A 16,876-nucleotide genomic window follows, 5' to 3' on the forward strand; every position below is an offset into this window, starting at 1 on the left:
GACAATGTCTGTGTTCTACCAAAACAGGCACTTAAACTTACATTAAAAACCAGAAGACATCTGAGTGATGATAGTCATAATCTATGGTAATTATAAATGCCATCTTGAAAACAAGAAAAGGTGATGTAAAATAGATCTCAGAACTTTTAGTGGGATTTTTTTCCTTTGAATTCTCTTATTTCACATGGCACATTATCCACATGTAAGTCAACTCCGGTGGGAAGTGGACACCAAGAGAAAAGCAGGAACCAAACCCTTCATGAAAAGAATACAGAATGCTGCTCCAAGTATGGTCACAAAATAAAGACAGCGTGCTCACTTACCAAGTTAAAAATGGCTATAACCAACAAGGCACCTATAGTGATGACTGCTAAAGGAAGCCTAAGTAAAGGCATGGTTTCCACTTTCTCTGAGATAGTGCAAAGACGGCGCAGGAAAGGCCACCTTTCTGAGCAGCACTTCTGTTAGAAAAATAAAAAAAGAGAGAGAAAAGTTTCAATAAGATGGATAACATAAGGGAAGAAATATTTGTAAATTTAAAAATACTTTGTGTGTGCAAGAGAGAGAAAAGACTCTTTGTTGAAATCCTCATTCATAACTCTGAATCCAGAAATTCAGATTCAATGCCTACTACCTTGGATTCCATGCTTGAAAAGTGAGAAAATGCCTTCTCATTTCAAAGACACTGGATGATTAAATTTTTCTGAATTTCTGCTATAAAGATACAAAGTTAGGATCTGATTGAAAGGGCTTGAGAAATTTTAGAAAAATATAATGACATCCTGCACTGTATTTTTTATTCAGTTACAGTATTTTTCTTGGAACTACCTTTGCAGGCGTGTAAACCAAAACCAGTCAGTCCCTTTGCCATCCTAATACCTTCCATTTGCTGCTGCAGAGAAAAACCATGTAATAGAAAATAGATTTTAAGAGACTGCAAGCATTGTTCAAGGGTGCTACAACCAAACATTCCCAGTGTAAAACTCAAGCCTGATTGTAATATTAGAACTTTTCTTTTTCTTTTCTCCACCAGTTTTTACATATGTAGAAACTACCTGCACACCTCTACATGCACATGCCTCTCTACATAGACATACACACATACACATAAAATCCACCTACCTGTATAAAAACTGTAGATAGCCTAGTTAGATAGCCATGCATGCTATCTAACTGTATCTAACAAGTTATTCATATGTTTATATTTATATTTATATTTATAGTTATAGTTATATTTATATTTATAATTTTCATAGGGCTTTACAAATTATTATGAAAACTAATTCAAACTTTGTTTTGCTTTTAATATTGTTTCCACTATAGAAACCTCAGGATTTACAGACAAAATTACTATTCATGACACAGAAAAGAACATAAATAAGAAAACAGCCCTGGCACACAAGTGTTAATAACTTCCTCCTCCCTCCTAGCCACCTATTTTGGTACTCAAATTATTCTGAATTACAGTAATAATTTTCAAACACGACAATCCATTTCAGGCAGTAAATCTTCTGGCAACCTGAGGTCCTACACTCCTGTAGCTCCTATGGAAACTAGCAGCTTAGCCCACCATCCTGAAAGACAGACTGAACTGCCAAGTCTCATCCGTCCACATTTTTATACTTACCGTACATTTCTCAGCAAAGCACACAAACAAAATGAGTACAATGATGATTGCAACGACGCCAAAGGAAATTCCTAGTTTTGCAGTTCTAAAGAGAAGAGAAAGCATTGAAACAAACCAGCGTTAAATGAAAATGTCATTCAGACTGCACTTCAGACTAATGTTTCCTAAGGCTGTTTCTCAAACTTTGAATAGACTTTTTTTTTTTCCCTTCAAATAACCATCAGATTGGTCAAGTTACTGTTGCTGTGTTGCACAAAGACAACTAAATTATCCTGTTCCCTCACCGAGGGATTGAGCTATTACCCTTATGCATAAATCACATGGAAATCGCACTCCAATAGCCATGAAAAAAACAACTGTGCTATAAACTTCAGAAACATCAAACATCTGCTTTCTTGGAAGTATGTGAAGAAACTGGAAGCTCCTTTCTTGCAGCTCTACAGAAAAAAGGAGCACTGAGCACCTTTTTACCAGCTAATCCCATTCTTCTATTCCTCACTCAGTCAACGTTTTTACAGCCAGCTGTTATAAAACAGTAATCCTCAATCCCCTGATCATCTCCTTGTGTATACTACTGAGTCATACTGATTATTTAAGAAATAGCTAGATTTTATTTTCATAGTGATATCTGGGCTCGTTTCCCAGCAACATGAACGCACCCTTTTATTAAGGGTTAAATTACACCTAAGAGCAGCATCCCTCAGGAACCCCAAAGGACTTCAAAAAGTTTCATGCATGTGAGTTTCACTTCAGCTATTGGCTAATTTGAATTATAAGTTATTAAAATACTGGCACTTACTTGGGCATTACAAACACTTGTATCAGAAAAATACAGAGGAACACAAAACTTGCACATGCAAAGTAACTCTTCAGCTTTAGAATGGTAATGGTGCGATACTGAAACACAGATTTTAATAGATCAGATTATTATAAAGAATATTACCTTGTTTAAAATGCTATACCAGTTTTGTGATTACATATATATAGAAGTTTACACTGCACTATTCAAAACTTACATAGAACTAAAAAACAACAAAAGAAAGTCACCTGAACATTTGCAATATATACCAGCCCAAAACAAAGGATAATTTTTAACCTAGAGGAAAATCCAGCACCCATTATGTAAATCAGAACTTCACATATGCATGTGATCAAAATCCTTACAAAAAAAGGACATACATGGAAGTAAATCTGGTATACAGACGTGTGTGTATATATACATACATACACACGTGTTTTTACAAATACACACACACACTACATGTTGGCTCACAATATATATATGTGCACCAGCAGCTATGCACAGTGCATCACAGCACAGCAAATTTAGGAGCATAACAATAATGGTATTACAGTTGCAATGGAACAACCACGGAATTAATTTCGTTATGAATGCAGTATTTATATTTTTTTAATTCTCATTATTTTTGAAAGTTCTTCACATAGTAAAACCAGCCTAACTCCTACTGACTCCCTATGGCAAGAATTTAACCACAGATTAGAAACACTCTCCAGAACACAGATTGTCAAGGAAGAGTGGCCAGCTTAAATGAATCATGAGACCCACTTTCCATTAGGTACCAGAAACCTCTCTGGGTTTCCATTCATCTCCAGAATCCAGTTCGAGAATGAAAATGCAGTTTTAAGTATACTATTATGTTGCTCTGAAGCAGAAATCAAAGACCAAAAACTATTATTTTGCTCTTACCAACCTCTTTTTCAAGACCAGGTTCTGCAAATATCAGTGAAAATCCACAGAAGTCGTCAGATTTGCCACACCATGGGCTGCATGCACAGAGATACACGCGTTACAGAATGTACGGAACAGCCCAGCAAGGATGCAAAAGCATTGTAGTTACACAGGACGATGGTGCTACAGATCTACACACATTTGACAGCTCTGAAAAGTCTTTATAATTCATAGGGTGACCCATGAACTGCTAAGTTTTTGTGTTGTTGACAGGCAGATCCAGAACTTCCACTAACAGCAGAGTTTTCCATTTATGTGCAAAACGTAACCCCGGACCTTTTTGGCAGTTTAAATATAGTCACGTAGAACAGCAAGTGTTAGAGATGGCTTACAGCCTCCAAACCCTGCCCTTAAGTATTACTAACAGCATCACCTACTAGGAATAGTAGGAAGTACAGTGTTAATGTCCTTGCCGTAATTTAGATGAAAGATTTTCTTCTTGAATTCACTGGTTCACATTTGATAGGAAATCTAACCCTGTATTTTAAATTTAAAAACAAACAAACAAACAAAAACCAAGGAGAAGACAACATTGCCTACACTTGTCTGTTTTTAAATGCAGTAATAGAATAGTTCAGTTGGAAGGGACCTACAAAAATCACCAAACCCAAATGCCTACGTAATGCCAAACGCACCACCTGCTACTGACAGACCATTCACTGTCAGCTAATCTGACATTAAACCAACTTCATTATTACCCCAAAACCATGGCTTTATACATAGCCTTTGGTCACGGCTGCACCCTATTTCTTCATACTTCTTATTTTAATAAACAGAATACAAATATCAACTTCCTGTCCCCACACTGCAACTCAACTCATTACCTCAGACAGTCCTAAGAAATAAAGTGACAACTCTGTTATTTCATAGTATCATACCACACAGAACAGCTAGACTAGCCATTGGCTTGCTCAAAGAATGAAAATAACAAGATTACTAATGAAAACTAAAGCAAAAAGGAAATTTAATTAAACAAAACATTTAACATTTTTGAGAAGTAAATTTTGCATCTGGAGTTAAAAATCGAGAAAAAAAAAAATAGATGACAGAAAAATAAAAGCTTTGCATACTTAGTTGAACTGAGTCCTTCAATGGTTGACATCATTTCATCATAAATATCTTCTTCTATTCTTCCCTTCTGAGATGAATTTCTGTGAACGATATGAAGTGCGTGTCACACATGCTATTCAGAGACAAGTAATCTCTTAATCCTCTCTATCCAAACTACACAGTGGAATTATCACACACATTGTTTATCTTAACTAAAAAGCTTTTTGACAAGTACAGGTATCCTAAATCATATTAAAATAACATCTGGCTACTTTCAAAACTGAAGGAAGACGGGCTGGGGAGAAAGCCTTTAGAGTGCCAACTATAACAAACATGAATTTAGATGCCTTTTAAAAGTCCAGAGACCTGGCTGAACATTTTCATTGTGGAAACAGCATACACACTGATTAATCAGTCGAAAGATCACATACTTACAGTAGACAGAACACAGAATCATATATCAAAGGAAAAAAAAAAGTACTCAACAAACCTGTCAGAAGTCCTCTGGCGCCCAGTGGAACACAGAGGTATTTCCTAAATCATGTAAGGAACAAAGAATAAGTTACACACTTAACAATGTGAACAACTATTGAGAATGAACTTGAAGAGGAAGTAAAAAACAGTTTTATGGACAAACAACATTCAAGAAACGTTCTCAAACATAAAAGCTTATCAAAATCAACACTTTCCAGCAACATTTTCTGCTTTTACAAGTGGGTGTTTTCTGTCCTTTCTGTAAAAATTATTAGAAAATAACAAATCATTTCTCTGATTTTTCTCCATACACTGAAATAACTAAGATGAGCAGAGACAAGTAAACAAGAAACTACTTGCACAAACCTGAATGGAATGATACTTCATTTTAAAAATTACCACTGCCATCTCTATGCTAGAGAGTAGCATAGCTCTGTTGGGCCTTGGAAGCACACCTGAGAGGTGTGCATCTCCTCCTTTCAGCTTTCAGTAATGGCAGATCGTAGGAAAAATGAATTTTCTTAAATTATTTACTGACAAAAGCCTATTGTAGTGGGAGCATGTGGAGGGACAATTTATTTTCTATAAAATTTCAAGTAAATCATGAGTGCATCTAGAAGGTAGAAAAGAAATAATTTGTCCTAAAACCACACATATTGAGTACAACCCGAGAATGCAGAAATGCCAGAAGAAAAGACAGTGTCAATGTTTTTCTTTGAAGGTTTACTACAAGCATAATATGCTAGACTTAAGTAGTTGTTGCACAGATACCTGCTTAGTTCTTTATACATATTTAAAGTAACAGCAGAAATTCACCCACAAAAAATATGTCAGATTTCAAGTTTCAAACCACAGACACAAGGAGTTAATAATTTTAAGATGACATAAACACTTCAAACTTCACCTTTCTTTGCCTTCCTTGTGAAGAAGAAGAGTCACTGCTCACACTTTCTCTATGGTTTAGGTGGGCAAAGGGCCTGGCTGCTCCCCAGGACTCTAAATAACGTGTCATCCGAACAGATGCCCGCATCTTCAGCCCATCATTCACTCTTGTTTTAGGAAGATGATTATTTGATACGCACTGTTTGGACTAACAGAAAAACACAGTGACTTAGAAAACAGAAAATGATACAAATTACAAACAAAGCTCAGGATATTGAGTAACTGCAAACCAAATAACCTAGCCACTTAGTAGGACCTGACATTCATCAGCAAAGTCGGCCAACCTCGATTCCTTTCTCTCATTTAATTAATTTCAGTTGTAGCAAATCATGACATAATGAATTTGCTTGAGCTGCCTTTACAAGCCTTCACTTGTAAAACAACTTTCAAGCTTCCTGGTTTGAGACTGATGATACCAGAGATCCTGGGACTATAGATACAATTTCCATGCAATCAGCACAACAGCAGGAATATAAGATTCCCAATCTCTGAGCTAGAGCATATCAAAACAATAGTCAGGAAAAGGATGACAGACTCACTCTTCGATTATATCCCTATACAACAGGTAAACAGGCAGTACTCATACAGCCAATCCTCTGTGGGTCTGAAAGGAAGATTAAACTACAGAATAAACTGATGCACACTGACTGGCTATTTGCTACCATTTCAGAGGTATCTCCATGTGAGTAGGGACCACTTCAGTAGAACTAGATCTTCAATCTGTGAACTGTGCATACAGTGAGGAGGGTTGTTTCAGTGTTGTGGGCACAAAACATACAAGGAAGATAAGTTTGAGCTCTTGATAATTAAAAATGGCCCTACACTGTTCCTCCCTGTAAAGATCCTGAAGGAAAGGAGTTCACTGTTTCTGTTTTTCCTTTTGAAATGTTCTACTTGTCAGCCGCAAGCCAATCCAAACTAGTAATGCTTGAGGCGCTACTCATCCCGAAATGGGTAACAGTTACTAACTTTACAGCTTGAAAGGACGGTGAATCTTCATATAAAACAGCGAGGAGAAGATACTGGAAGCTGCTGGAAGCTATTTCACAGAGAACATTGTATCTGGCAGTGGCTACACAGCATGGGTGTTCTTTCATGACTTCATCCCTCCTTTTGATTTGAATTTGCAAGTCACATGCTTCAAGCAAATACATGGTCGAACATAAATGCTGACTATGTGAACCACATATGAGGTTTTAGACACAGAACAGAAGGATGTGCTTTCAGATCTGAAGTCCCAATTCTAAATTATTCAGATGACTCACTCCACAGGCACCTCTAATTAAAATGCATGAATTTAGATATGTGTTTAAAAACACACGTACCCTTGGATCAACCACCAGGTAGGTTTTGATATTCATGGATTCAAGGTAAGGATCTCTAAGGTGTCCATTTCCTTCTTCTACTTCATAAGCCTTGCCCAAGTGATTTAGCGTTGCTTCAGTGATGTGTACACGACTGAGAATGGAAGAAAGAAAAAGACAACCAAGCATTTAGAGAAAGGTCATACTAAGCATTTCATTTACATTTCAATGGCTACTGCCACATTTCTGCTTTTCAGCCACCAAGTGCTTTGGCAGAGAACTCCAAAATCCTGCCAGTACTTAAGACTGCATTTGCAATCCATCACCGCAGTCCTTTGTTGTACATCCTTCATACAAAGCATCCCAAAAAACACCTCCCAGAATGAGATAATATCAGTACAAGATTAAAAAGAAATAAGCACAGTAAGAGAAAGAGGGAGACAGAAGAAGAAACATCATTTCGGAAGATCTGATAACTGAGAAAACAGACATCCAGGCAGGTTGTTGCAGATGGTAAGAGCTGCACGGAAAGCTCACATAAAACACACAAGGGAGGACTGTCTTAGGCTGGAAATGCATGAGGAGTGACAAAGAAAACATGGAAAAAAATTGGAAAAGGTGTTTGTCAACACGGAGGATAAGTCTTGAAGTCTGTCTTTTCTGACAGAAACAACTACATTTCAACACAGCAACAAGTCTAATGGAAGCAGCTGGCCCTTTTTGTATCCACTCATGCTTTCCCTTTGGATGTTACTTAGTTCAGCATCCTGAATCACATATTTCCACAGAAATGATGAGTTACACTTTTCCACACAACATTTCTCAATGAGAGGCCTCAATATGTTCATAAAAGTATATACACATAATTTTGTTATATTTTTTCTAGTTGTCCATCATCCCACAACTTTTCTCATTTTTCCTTGGCACAGAGGGTTAACCACTGCACCATCATTCTTACAACCTATCAGCACAGAGCTGGTAACAGCACACGTGCAGAATAGAAACTGACAGCACCTGTCTAACTGCAGAAAAAAGGGGCGATGGTCCAGTCCAGCTCAACTTTCTTAACATGAATAGGTTATGTGAAGATAAAGCAGCCAAGAGCTGAAGACCCATGAGCTGTGGCTTCCCACAGAGGAGCAAAAAATTCCACAATTCTTTTGGAACTAGAAGGTAAGAGGTTTTTGCTTACTGGCAATTTTCTAAAGACTATGTTGTGTTGTTTTTTTTTTTTTTCCAATGGATTAAGCAGTTTTGAAATACAGGCAAGTATTTGAATCTGAAATCTTACAGCCAGCTTCTGACTGCCACTTCTCCTCCCTCACAGGAGCTGAGGCATATTGAGTGATGTCTGTATTAACTCAGCTCTAAAACACACACTTTTCTGTCTTTTTCTACTTACCTCATCTGTTCAGGATCCATTTTTGTTAAGGATCCTCTCTCCTCTTCCCAAATCACACACTATCATAATACATTTCAGATCTTACTGTAAACTTCTTTCTATTTAACTTATTATGCTGACAACTCCCAACAGTTACTAATGCTTTAGTGGATTCCATGATCAACACATAACAAAAGCTGCTAAAGCTGCCTCTCAAGGCAAGCTCTGACATGCACTGAGGCACCTATATCAAAGCAGAATACCTAAAACACCGCATTCTCACTTCCCTATGCTAATATGCCTGAGCATGTATTTCAGTGTTTCAGGCACATCTATGTTAGAGAAATGGTCATGAATGTGGTTTTAATCTTGGAGCAGTGTTTGTTCTGTTTTACCAATATATTATTATGTTATTACAAATGTAAATAAATTTTAGACTATGAAAGAAGAACAAGGATACTCAGTCAGCAGGAATAAATTATTCATAAAATAAGCAGTTTCTCTGCATCTTTTCAAAAGTCTTTAGAATTTCTTCACTCACAAGGCCCAACACACTTATATTTCCTATTTTAAATAAAAACCTCAAACTGCTCCCAGTGACAAAACTCTTGCTGACTTCCAAAGGAGAAGAACTAGCTAAGATTGGAAACTATGGAGAACCCAGACAGATTATTTTTCCACAGTAGAAGCTACATAACAAGTAGAAATCCCTCCTCCCTGGAAGGCTCAGTCTTCCAGGAACAGAAGAATTCCTGTGGCCAGTTTTAACACATGGAAGTGAGTACTACAGAAAGTATTATGTGTTATGTTTTGGAATCAACAAGCAAACTTAAAATAACATTTATTTCTATCAGAGAATCAAACACTTGCATGACAAGTGTATTGGAATAATCAGTTTTTAAGATTCGACAATAGTCCTAAATGTGATATTTGTATGGTATTCATGTCATATTCAGAGTTGTGTTGCTTCCTTTGCCAAGAAAAGAAACTTCACAACTCTGTATTTTTGTTTAACCATGCAGAATTACTCTAAAATACTCAACCTGGATGATATTGCAACCATTAATTAAGTTTCAATTAGTTTGCTTTCTGTTACCAAAGAAAGAAAAGAATGTGATATTCATGTCCTTCTACTTTGCAGAACTTACCTAAAATACAAATAAGACACTCTACAACGACAGTGATACTAAGCAGAAAAAAAAAGACTAATCAAAATCTCAATGCTTAATAGTTTTCAATGGAAAATATATACCTCTTAGAATGCCATTCCACTAACAAGTATTAATTTGCAAAGAATACCAAGAACTTGCAAAATTACAGCGTCATTTGGGAAGTGAAAAAAAAAAAAAAAAAAAACTCTCAATACGGTCATTTTTGTGTAAACCACTGAAAAGACAGAAAAAAAAAAATTGTGCAAAATTTTAATCCCCAGGTTTCAACTTAGAAAACAACTGTATTATCCTCATTTAGGAAAGTATGCAGTGCTAGTATTAAAAAAAAAAAAAACAAAAACATTTATAATTGTCCTTTTCAGTAAGTACCTTCAAAAGCACAGCAAAAATATGAGCCTCAAGCCCAACACCGTGCTCTGCTGAGTGACACAAAGCAAGTCATGCTACATTTTGCCTCAGCTCTTCCACCCAGGCCTACTCATTCTCCTTCCCATTCTGCCCGTGCCAAATACAGCTCAGAGAGAATACACAACAGCCCACAGCTCTAAATTCTTCTTCCTTGGATGCTCCTCTCCAGGGTTTATTTTAATTTCAGGGAGTTCAGGGTCGTGAAGTGTTTGAATATAGAGCTAATATAAATCAAGTGACCAAGGAACCAATTGATATATCAACAGAAATACTGACTGCTGTAATTATGCAGCTTTTCTTAGTCAACCTAAGTTCTGTTTCTATTCTTAAAAATATAGTATTACCCTTGTACCCAACACAGGTCAAGTCAACATAATAATACAGTGCTAAAGTCACACAACTTTCTCAAATGAAGGAGAGGTCAAGAAGTAGTCACTTTTCTAATAATATAATTTTATAGCTCATTAAAAAACAACAACCAGAAAACATTAGCTTTTTACTGCTCAGGTAAGCACACATTTGTCCTATTTTATTCACACCATTATATTGATTTGTGTCACGGAACAGTTACAAATTCCAGACTCACAAGCCATGACTATGAGAAAGGTGATGACAGTGAGCCAGCAGTGAGAGTGGAGGGCCTCACCCAGGTACGCCTGCAGACTCCATGCGGTTGGCTAAGGAGACGTCGTGAGACCAGACATCGTACTGCCACTTGCGGAGGCCGATCACCCCACACAGCACATTCCCAGAATGAATGCCAACTCTCATGTTGATATCCACACCTGTAGCTTCTCTCACCTGCCTGTAGAAGAAGAGAGGAGTTAGAGTGCAATTTAGACTTCTGTCTTTCTCTCTTCCTTCTGGAGATCTATTAAGGTTTAGTCTCATGATATGCTCAGTGCAAAGGCAAGAGACAAACTTATGACCTAATGCATAACTATCAAACTAGAGGCAATAAATAATATTTGACAATGACAACACTAACAATGGCTTGATTCAGTACCTTTATAGGGTCTATACAATTAAAAAGTCTTTTGTGTTATGCTTACTTTATTGCTTCACACATGTCCAGTCCCATTTTAACACAGTTTCTGGCATGGACCGGCAAGGACACAGGTAGGCCTGAGACACAGTAGTAACAATCTCCCAGGATTTTTATTCTCATGCATTCGTTCTCCTGAAAAATAATGGCTAACATACGTAATGGGAAAAAAGCAAACACACAAAAACCTGCCAGGAGACTAGTGACACCAAAACTAGGACTTTTCTACATCATTTTGAGGAAGTAAGGCTGTATTCAATCCTGCCTGAAGCAAAACCTACTTCTCATTTTCTGCATTCAAATGGCTGGAGGGTAATAGAAATTACTACTTCAAGTGTTTCTGAAATACAATCTTTAATAATTTCTGAATTAATTCTTGGAACTGTTTGCAACTGAAAAAACTATAAATGAAATTACAGCAGTGAAAAAACTCTCAAAGAATTTATTATTTGGAGGATGAAATCTACTTAACTATCTTTTAATATTCATCTTTTTTTATTCAGGTGTTAATAAATAAATCACTTTGTTCACCTTTTCATCCGATTTTTAGGGCAGTGTCATAAAACCTTCACAGAATGTAGGGAGAAGTTAGGAATTAGGACCTAACCTGGTGTATTTGCATACAAAATAATTATTTTTAAATTTAACGGAAGAGGAAGTTGGCACACAGCAGAGTTTGCTGTCACTCAACATCAAAGCAGTTTGGCAGCAGAAAACTCCTGAACTGTGCAACAGAAGAGGATTGCTGTTACTGGCTGCAGCAAGGAAAGAAGACCTCCTCATATTGTCTTAATTTTAGCTACAAAGTTTACAGGCAGGCCAGGGCTCCTTCTGCCTGAGAAGGCTGTGTAGGGTTTGACTGACAAGGGGAGATGTCTTAATCAGGGACAGCTGCCACTCCAGCTGCAAAACCATCCCTGCTGGGGAACAGCCAAGCAATTTTTCCACCAACTAAAAAATACTATGATTTGCAAACAAATTTTAAACCAGGCCATTTGCAGAAAGCACTGAAAAATTCAGATGTATCGCTCAAAATCCCAAATCTTTTATATTCTTGTACCCAAGGAACAGTTGCAAACAGTGACCAAGCATCTTTCACCCCAGCTCCTATTGTAGCACAAAAAGCAGCTAGGATGGCATGACTTATTTTTGTGCATTCTTAATCCCTGCTTTGACACAATACAGTAAGTATGGCCCTCTTATTTTTCCAGTACTTTGAAGTTCTAACAACAACTGAATTTTAACTAAATTAAATCCCTGCTGCACAACAAACTGCAACACGTACCTTTGCAATCTGATCAAACTTTCCAAAAAGCTCGTTCAGCATCACTACTAGTTCCTTAGGAGAGCAGTCACTGGCAAGGCGAGTAAATCCTACAATGTCTGCATAGAGAATACTAGACAAGAACAAAAGGAAAACAAAAAAACAGTTGAAATACAAAGATGTGTCTATTCCACAGTCAGTTGAAGATTAAAATGCACTTAATAGAAGGCACCTCAGCCTTAGGAAAACAACTCCAGAACACAGGGCGAAGTATCTTGACACATTACAGGTTCAGGTGAAAGACATTATCTTTCAACAACAGGAAAGGAGCTCACTTCACCCTGAAAGGCTGTCTCTGATTTTCACAACATGTAGTAAGAAATTAGCAGCTTATATTAATACAAATATCTCTGGAGTTTCAACTTACCTAACATTTTCGTGCCTTTTAACGTAGAGAATGTGGAAGTTGTTGTCATGCATTTGCCTATTATCATTAGTTTCCTTTAGTCGCTCTATGATTGCCAGCTTCATTTCCATAGATATATGGGCTGGCAGTATGGATAAAAGCAAATTTTCCTAAAAGGAGGAAAAAAAAATTAAGGATGTAAAACTCTTCATATACTAATTTTGAAACCGCAGGATTTAGTGACCACAAAAAGGAATTAAGGAGATAAAACCTCTTTATTCAACCATCCTTTGAGTAATGAACGTCACATTTTCCAGAAAAGACTGTTCCATTTCAGTTCTCAAAAACACTGATTTTACAACTGAGTAAGGGTGTTGTGTTTTATTTTCTTCCTTGCGACCTAGATGCCACATCAGTCTAACTATGAAACAGAGGGAAGAAAATCAATATTACTACCATTTCTAGATAAATTAAAACCTTTCCCCCCTCAAAGCCAATCTAAGGATTACATTAGCATTTTCTGATAAACTTCAGATAAAAGCTTACTTTCTGTAACTAGTAATCTATGCAGTATTAAAAACCCACAAACAGAGCAAACCAGCAACTGATGCCACTGAAATAAAACTCTTCTGAGCTGAGTAAGAATAAATCTTTTCATAAACCACTTACGTTACTTGCATATTCAGTGCATTATCTGTTATGCTGGCTTTGTCTTAAAAGCCTGTTCTTCAAAGACAGCGTGAAGCTGCCAGGCAGAAGAGGAATACAAAAGAAGAGTACTTTTAATCCAGGAAGGGCTCTGCTGCTCCATAGCAAGGTCACCACAGAAGGTGAAACACCACATGGAGCTGCTACGAGATGGAACTTCTGATGACACTGCCAGCAAAGCCAGAAGATTGTGTAACTGAGTCAAACTCTGTCCCTTCTGCCTAAAATCGGTCTCCCTTTCCCAAACAACTTTGCAGCAGTCCATAGAAGGGTACAAGCTGCCAGGATTGCTTAAACAGCACTTGCCACCAAAAATAAATTCCTTGGGATCACAGTGGGAAGAAGGAGTCCATCAAGCACTTGGCTAAACTAGCCCTAGACAGCAGTCTGGCTTGAGACTGCCTCCCAGATACAGAAAAGCTTCTTTTCTCTCCTCCAGCATTTTATTAATAGGAAAGCCAACTTCGGGGAATAACTCAAATGAAAACAGAGCCCCACTGCATGTCATGGGCCACGTGATGCTGACATGTTACACAGAACCTGCAGTTCTTGTATTATCTTCATAGGGAAAAAATGGGTGACAAAAAGGTAACTCAGAATTGTCTGGCAAATTGCAACACAGCTGAAGTAAACTGTCCATAGAGTTCAGCTCATCTACACTTCAAAAAAGCAACCATAAAACATGTGCAAGTTACCACATCACCCAAGGATGTTTTAGAAGCACAGTGCTTCTGTAAGCTGATCAAATACTTCACTGGCTGTTGCACAGGGAACAGCTTTCTGCCAGGGTTTTCGTGCAGGTTTGTCATCTCACAAGATTAGCATCAGAGGACAGGCTGCATTAGCTGTGTGGCATTCTCTTCTTTTCAATTCTGTCAAGTCAGTCACTCCTCAGCCCCTTCCTTTTATCTAGGAACTTGTGGGCAGAGAACTCAGCTCACATCAGCCTTCAAGAGCTGCTGTTCCTAACCCTGCTCACACCAGGACAAAAGGAAGGCATGCTACTTTCAGCTTTGATACTTCCTTACAGTCCTTCCTCAGTAGGAGATTAAAGTTCCTTGCTTACTCCTTAAAAACCAGAAAAAAATAGACTTTAGAGATGTAAATGTTATCATACTCCAAACTGTAATGTATTATGTTTTTTTCATAGAATTACAGAATGGCCTGGGTTGAAAAGGACCATAATGATAATCTAATTTCAATCCCCCTGCTGTGTGCAGGGTCACCAGCCACTTGACCAGGCTGCTGAGATCCACATCTAGCCAGGATTTTTTTTTCACTTAAGTTTCAATTTTCTCCTAGCAAAAGAAAAACAGTTTCTGAGACAAGAAAATAAAAGAACAAACAACACTGCAGAATTTCAAAGAAAATTCATAACAAAGGGAAGCACAAAACTGTGGAAATTACCCCGCAAGTATTTGTCAGGACATTAAGGACGCATTCTTTTGGGTTACCTTAGGCCAGTCCCATCAACCTTTTGTGCTAGGAAATACAAGTTAGCTGAAATAACTGGCAGCGACATCCTTGCAACAAAGACTGTGATTTTCATACAGACAAGCCGCATGGAACAGCTTCCTCCTTTCAACTTCCTTCTTTTGTTACTAATGGCACAACTTTTATTTTTGATATGAGGTGGGTATTATGAAGATCTGCCCAAGCCCTTCTATGAACATTAATCACAAACCTTATGAAATTGCACCAATTTTAGAAATGCAAACAAGCAATTCATAGCAAGAACCACTTCACTCACTTGTTGCCTCTTTTCAATCTTCAGTTTCATTCGGACCTGAATGCACTTTAATGTGTATCTGTACAAATCCCACGAAGCAACCTGCATTTGGCGTTTGTGAAATGCACCCATCAAATTACCACAAAGGAAAATGACAGCATTGGCAAGTACCTGCACAAGAAAAATATTTACCTACTGCAGAACAGTCATCGATATTTCACCAGTATGTTCATTAGTTCCTTAAAAGTAATTGATCCCAGGCATCGTTCCACTTTCCCCTTACCGTGTTACACACCAAATGACAGCATTTCCATTGGCCAGGATGACCTGGACAACAGAAGCTACTAATGGGCACTAGTGGGAACATACAGTAGTACAATGAAACAACCCTGCTGTATCACTTCACACTTTTATTTGCAGACACCAGTGATTGACTCTGGGAGAATACGGACCTCAAAACCATGCATCAGCATGCTGTGTGAAGTCTGACAAATATCTGCACTGAAAGAGCAAGGTGCTGCTGTGAACACGCCCTATAAATAAGGGATAGGAGCACTGAAAGGTTCTGCAGAACTCCCAGGCCCTGCTGACTCCCTGGGGCAGCAGTGGCCCTTTTGATCCACCCAGCAGGCAGTGTCAGATGAAGATAGAGCCCATCTGAACAGCACAGATTGGGAAGAAAGATTGTGACAAACTTTGTCTTACATTGAGTAACAGTTAAGAAATTTTGCTTCTTCCACTTACATTAGAAAATCAAAATGAAATATAAATGAAAGTAAATAAATTTTTATTGAAGGCGCGCAAAACAGACATGGGCTCATGATCCAAATCCTTGAACTTTGTGGAAGTTTGGAACTTAATCTAACCAGGATAGTTATGCCAATATCAAATGGTAATATGACTAGGATCTTTAATGACTTAAAGTAGCTTTTCCTTACCTGAAACAGAATGGATCTTTTATCTCCAAGAGAATCCTTGGATAACACACTTAGAACGATAATATGGGAGAGAGCAGAAAGAACACTAATTATGACTGCATCTCTCATCCCAAAAGGTAGCATGGTGTAAACTGTGAAGATTATGAACAGAAAAAATGGCACCTATTGAAAGGGAAAAAAAAAAAAACCAAAACAGTTAATCTCACACACATCCATTATTATGTGTCTAAGAAAACTCACTAAAGAAGAAGGAAAGCAGCAGATTCTTCTCATTTTCAAGTTAACAATCAAATATTGACATTTCTAAAGCAGAGTTAAAAACATAAGAAAAGAAGTAGACCTAAAAGCTTTGAGGGAATTAGTAGATATAGATTCAAAGACAAAACAATTAACACAATGCATCACTTAATTTTTCCTCGTCCTTCACTCTTAGCTCATCCATTACAGCTGAAGATGCACTTTATTTATCAAGAACAGTGCACTGCAATTATAGCAAAGCTGAACAGAATGGGAATTCTCACCTTCTCCAAGTTAGTATTTTAATCTTAAAAGTACCACATTACTTGTTTATTTACTCCATATCTGACAAAACCAAAAGCCCAAATAATAGCTCTCAATGCTGACACAAGAGAATAATCACTACTGCCACTATGTATTTAACAGAAGAGATTTTACAAA

General features: G+C 37.6%; 1 protein-coding gene across 12 annotated transcripts in view; it reads right to left on the reverse strand.

Annotated features, from left to right (window-relative positions):
* The window catches only part of ADCY7 (adenylate cyclase 7), a 59,176-nt gene that overhangs the window by 9,511 nt on the left and 32,789 nt on the right, over positions 1 to 16,876 (reverse strand). For all 12 annotated transcript variants that reach the window (XM_090149926.1, XM_090149929.1, XM_090149930.1 and 9 more), the window contains 14 exons: positions 16,199 to 16,360; positions 15,282 to 15,431; positions 12,845 to 12,993; positions 12,439 to 12,550; positions 11,161 to 11,288; positions 10,755 to 10,913; positions 7,169 to 7,301; positions 5,806 to 5,991; positions 4,918 to 4,961; positions 4,448 to 4,528; positions 3,340 to 3,412; positions 2,427 to 2,524; positions 1,628 to 1,712; positions 324 to 461 (listed from right to left, as the gene is read on the reverse strand). In XM_090149926.1, coding sequence (XP_090006052.1) covers positions 324 to 461; positions 1,628 to 1,712; positions 2,427 to 2,524; positions 3,340 to 3,412; positions 4,448 to 4,528; positions 4,918 to 4,961; positions 5,806 to 5,991; positions 7,169 to 7,301; positions 10,755 to 10,913; positions 11,161 to 11,288; positions 12,439 to 12,550; positions 12,845 to 12,993; positions 15,282 to 15,431; positions 16,199 to 16,360 — 1,698 coding nt within the window. The remainder of the gene's footprint in view (positions 1 to 323; positions 462 to 1,627; positions 1,713 to 2,426; positions 2,525 to 3,339; positions 3,413 to 4,447; positions 4,529 to 4,917; positions 4,962 to 5,805; positions 5,992 to 7,168; positions 7,302 to 10,754; positions 10,914 to 11,160; positions 11,289 to 12,438; positions 12,551 to 12,844; positions 12,994 to 15,281; positions 15,432 to 16,198; positions 16,361 to 16,876) is intronic.

This window comes from Phasianus colchicus, chromosome 13, assembly GCF_987193195.1.
Source record: "Phasianus colchicus chromosome 13, bPhaCol1.hap1.1, whole genome shotgun sequence".
Taxonomy (NCBI): domain Eukaryota; kingdom Metazoa; phylum Chordata; class Aves; order Galliformes; family Phasianidae; genus Phasianus; species Phasianus colchicus.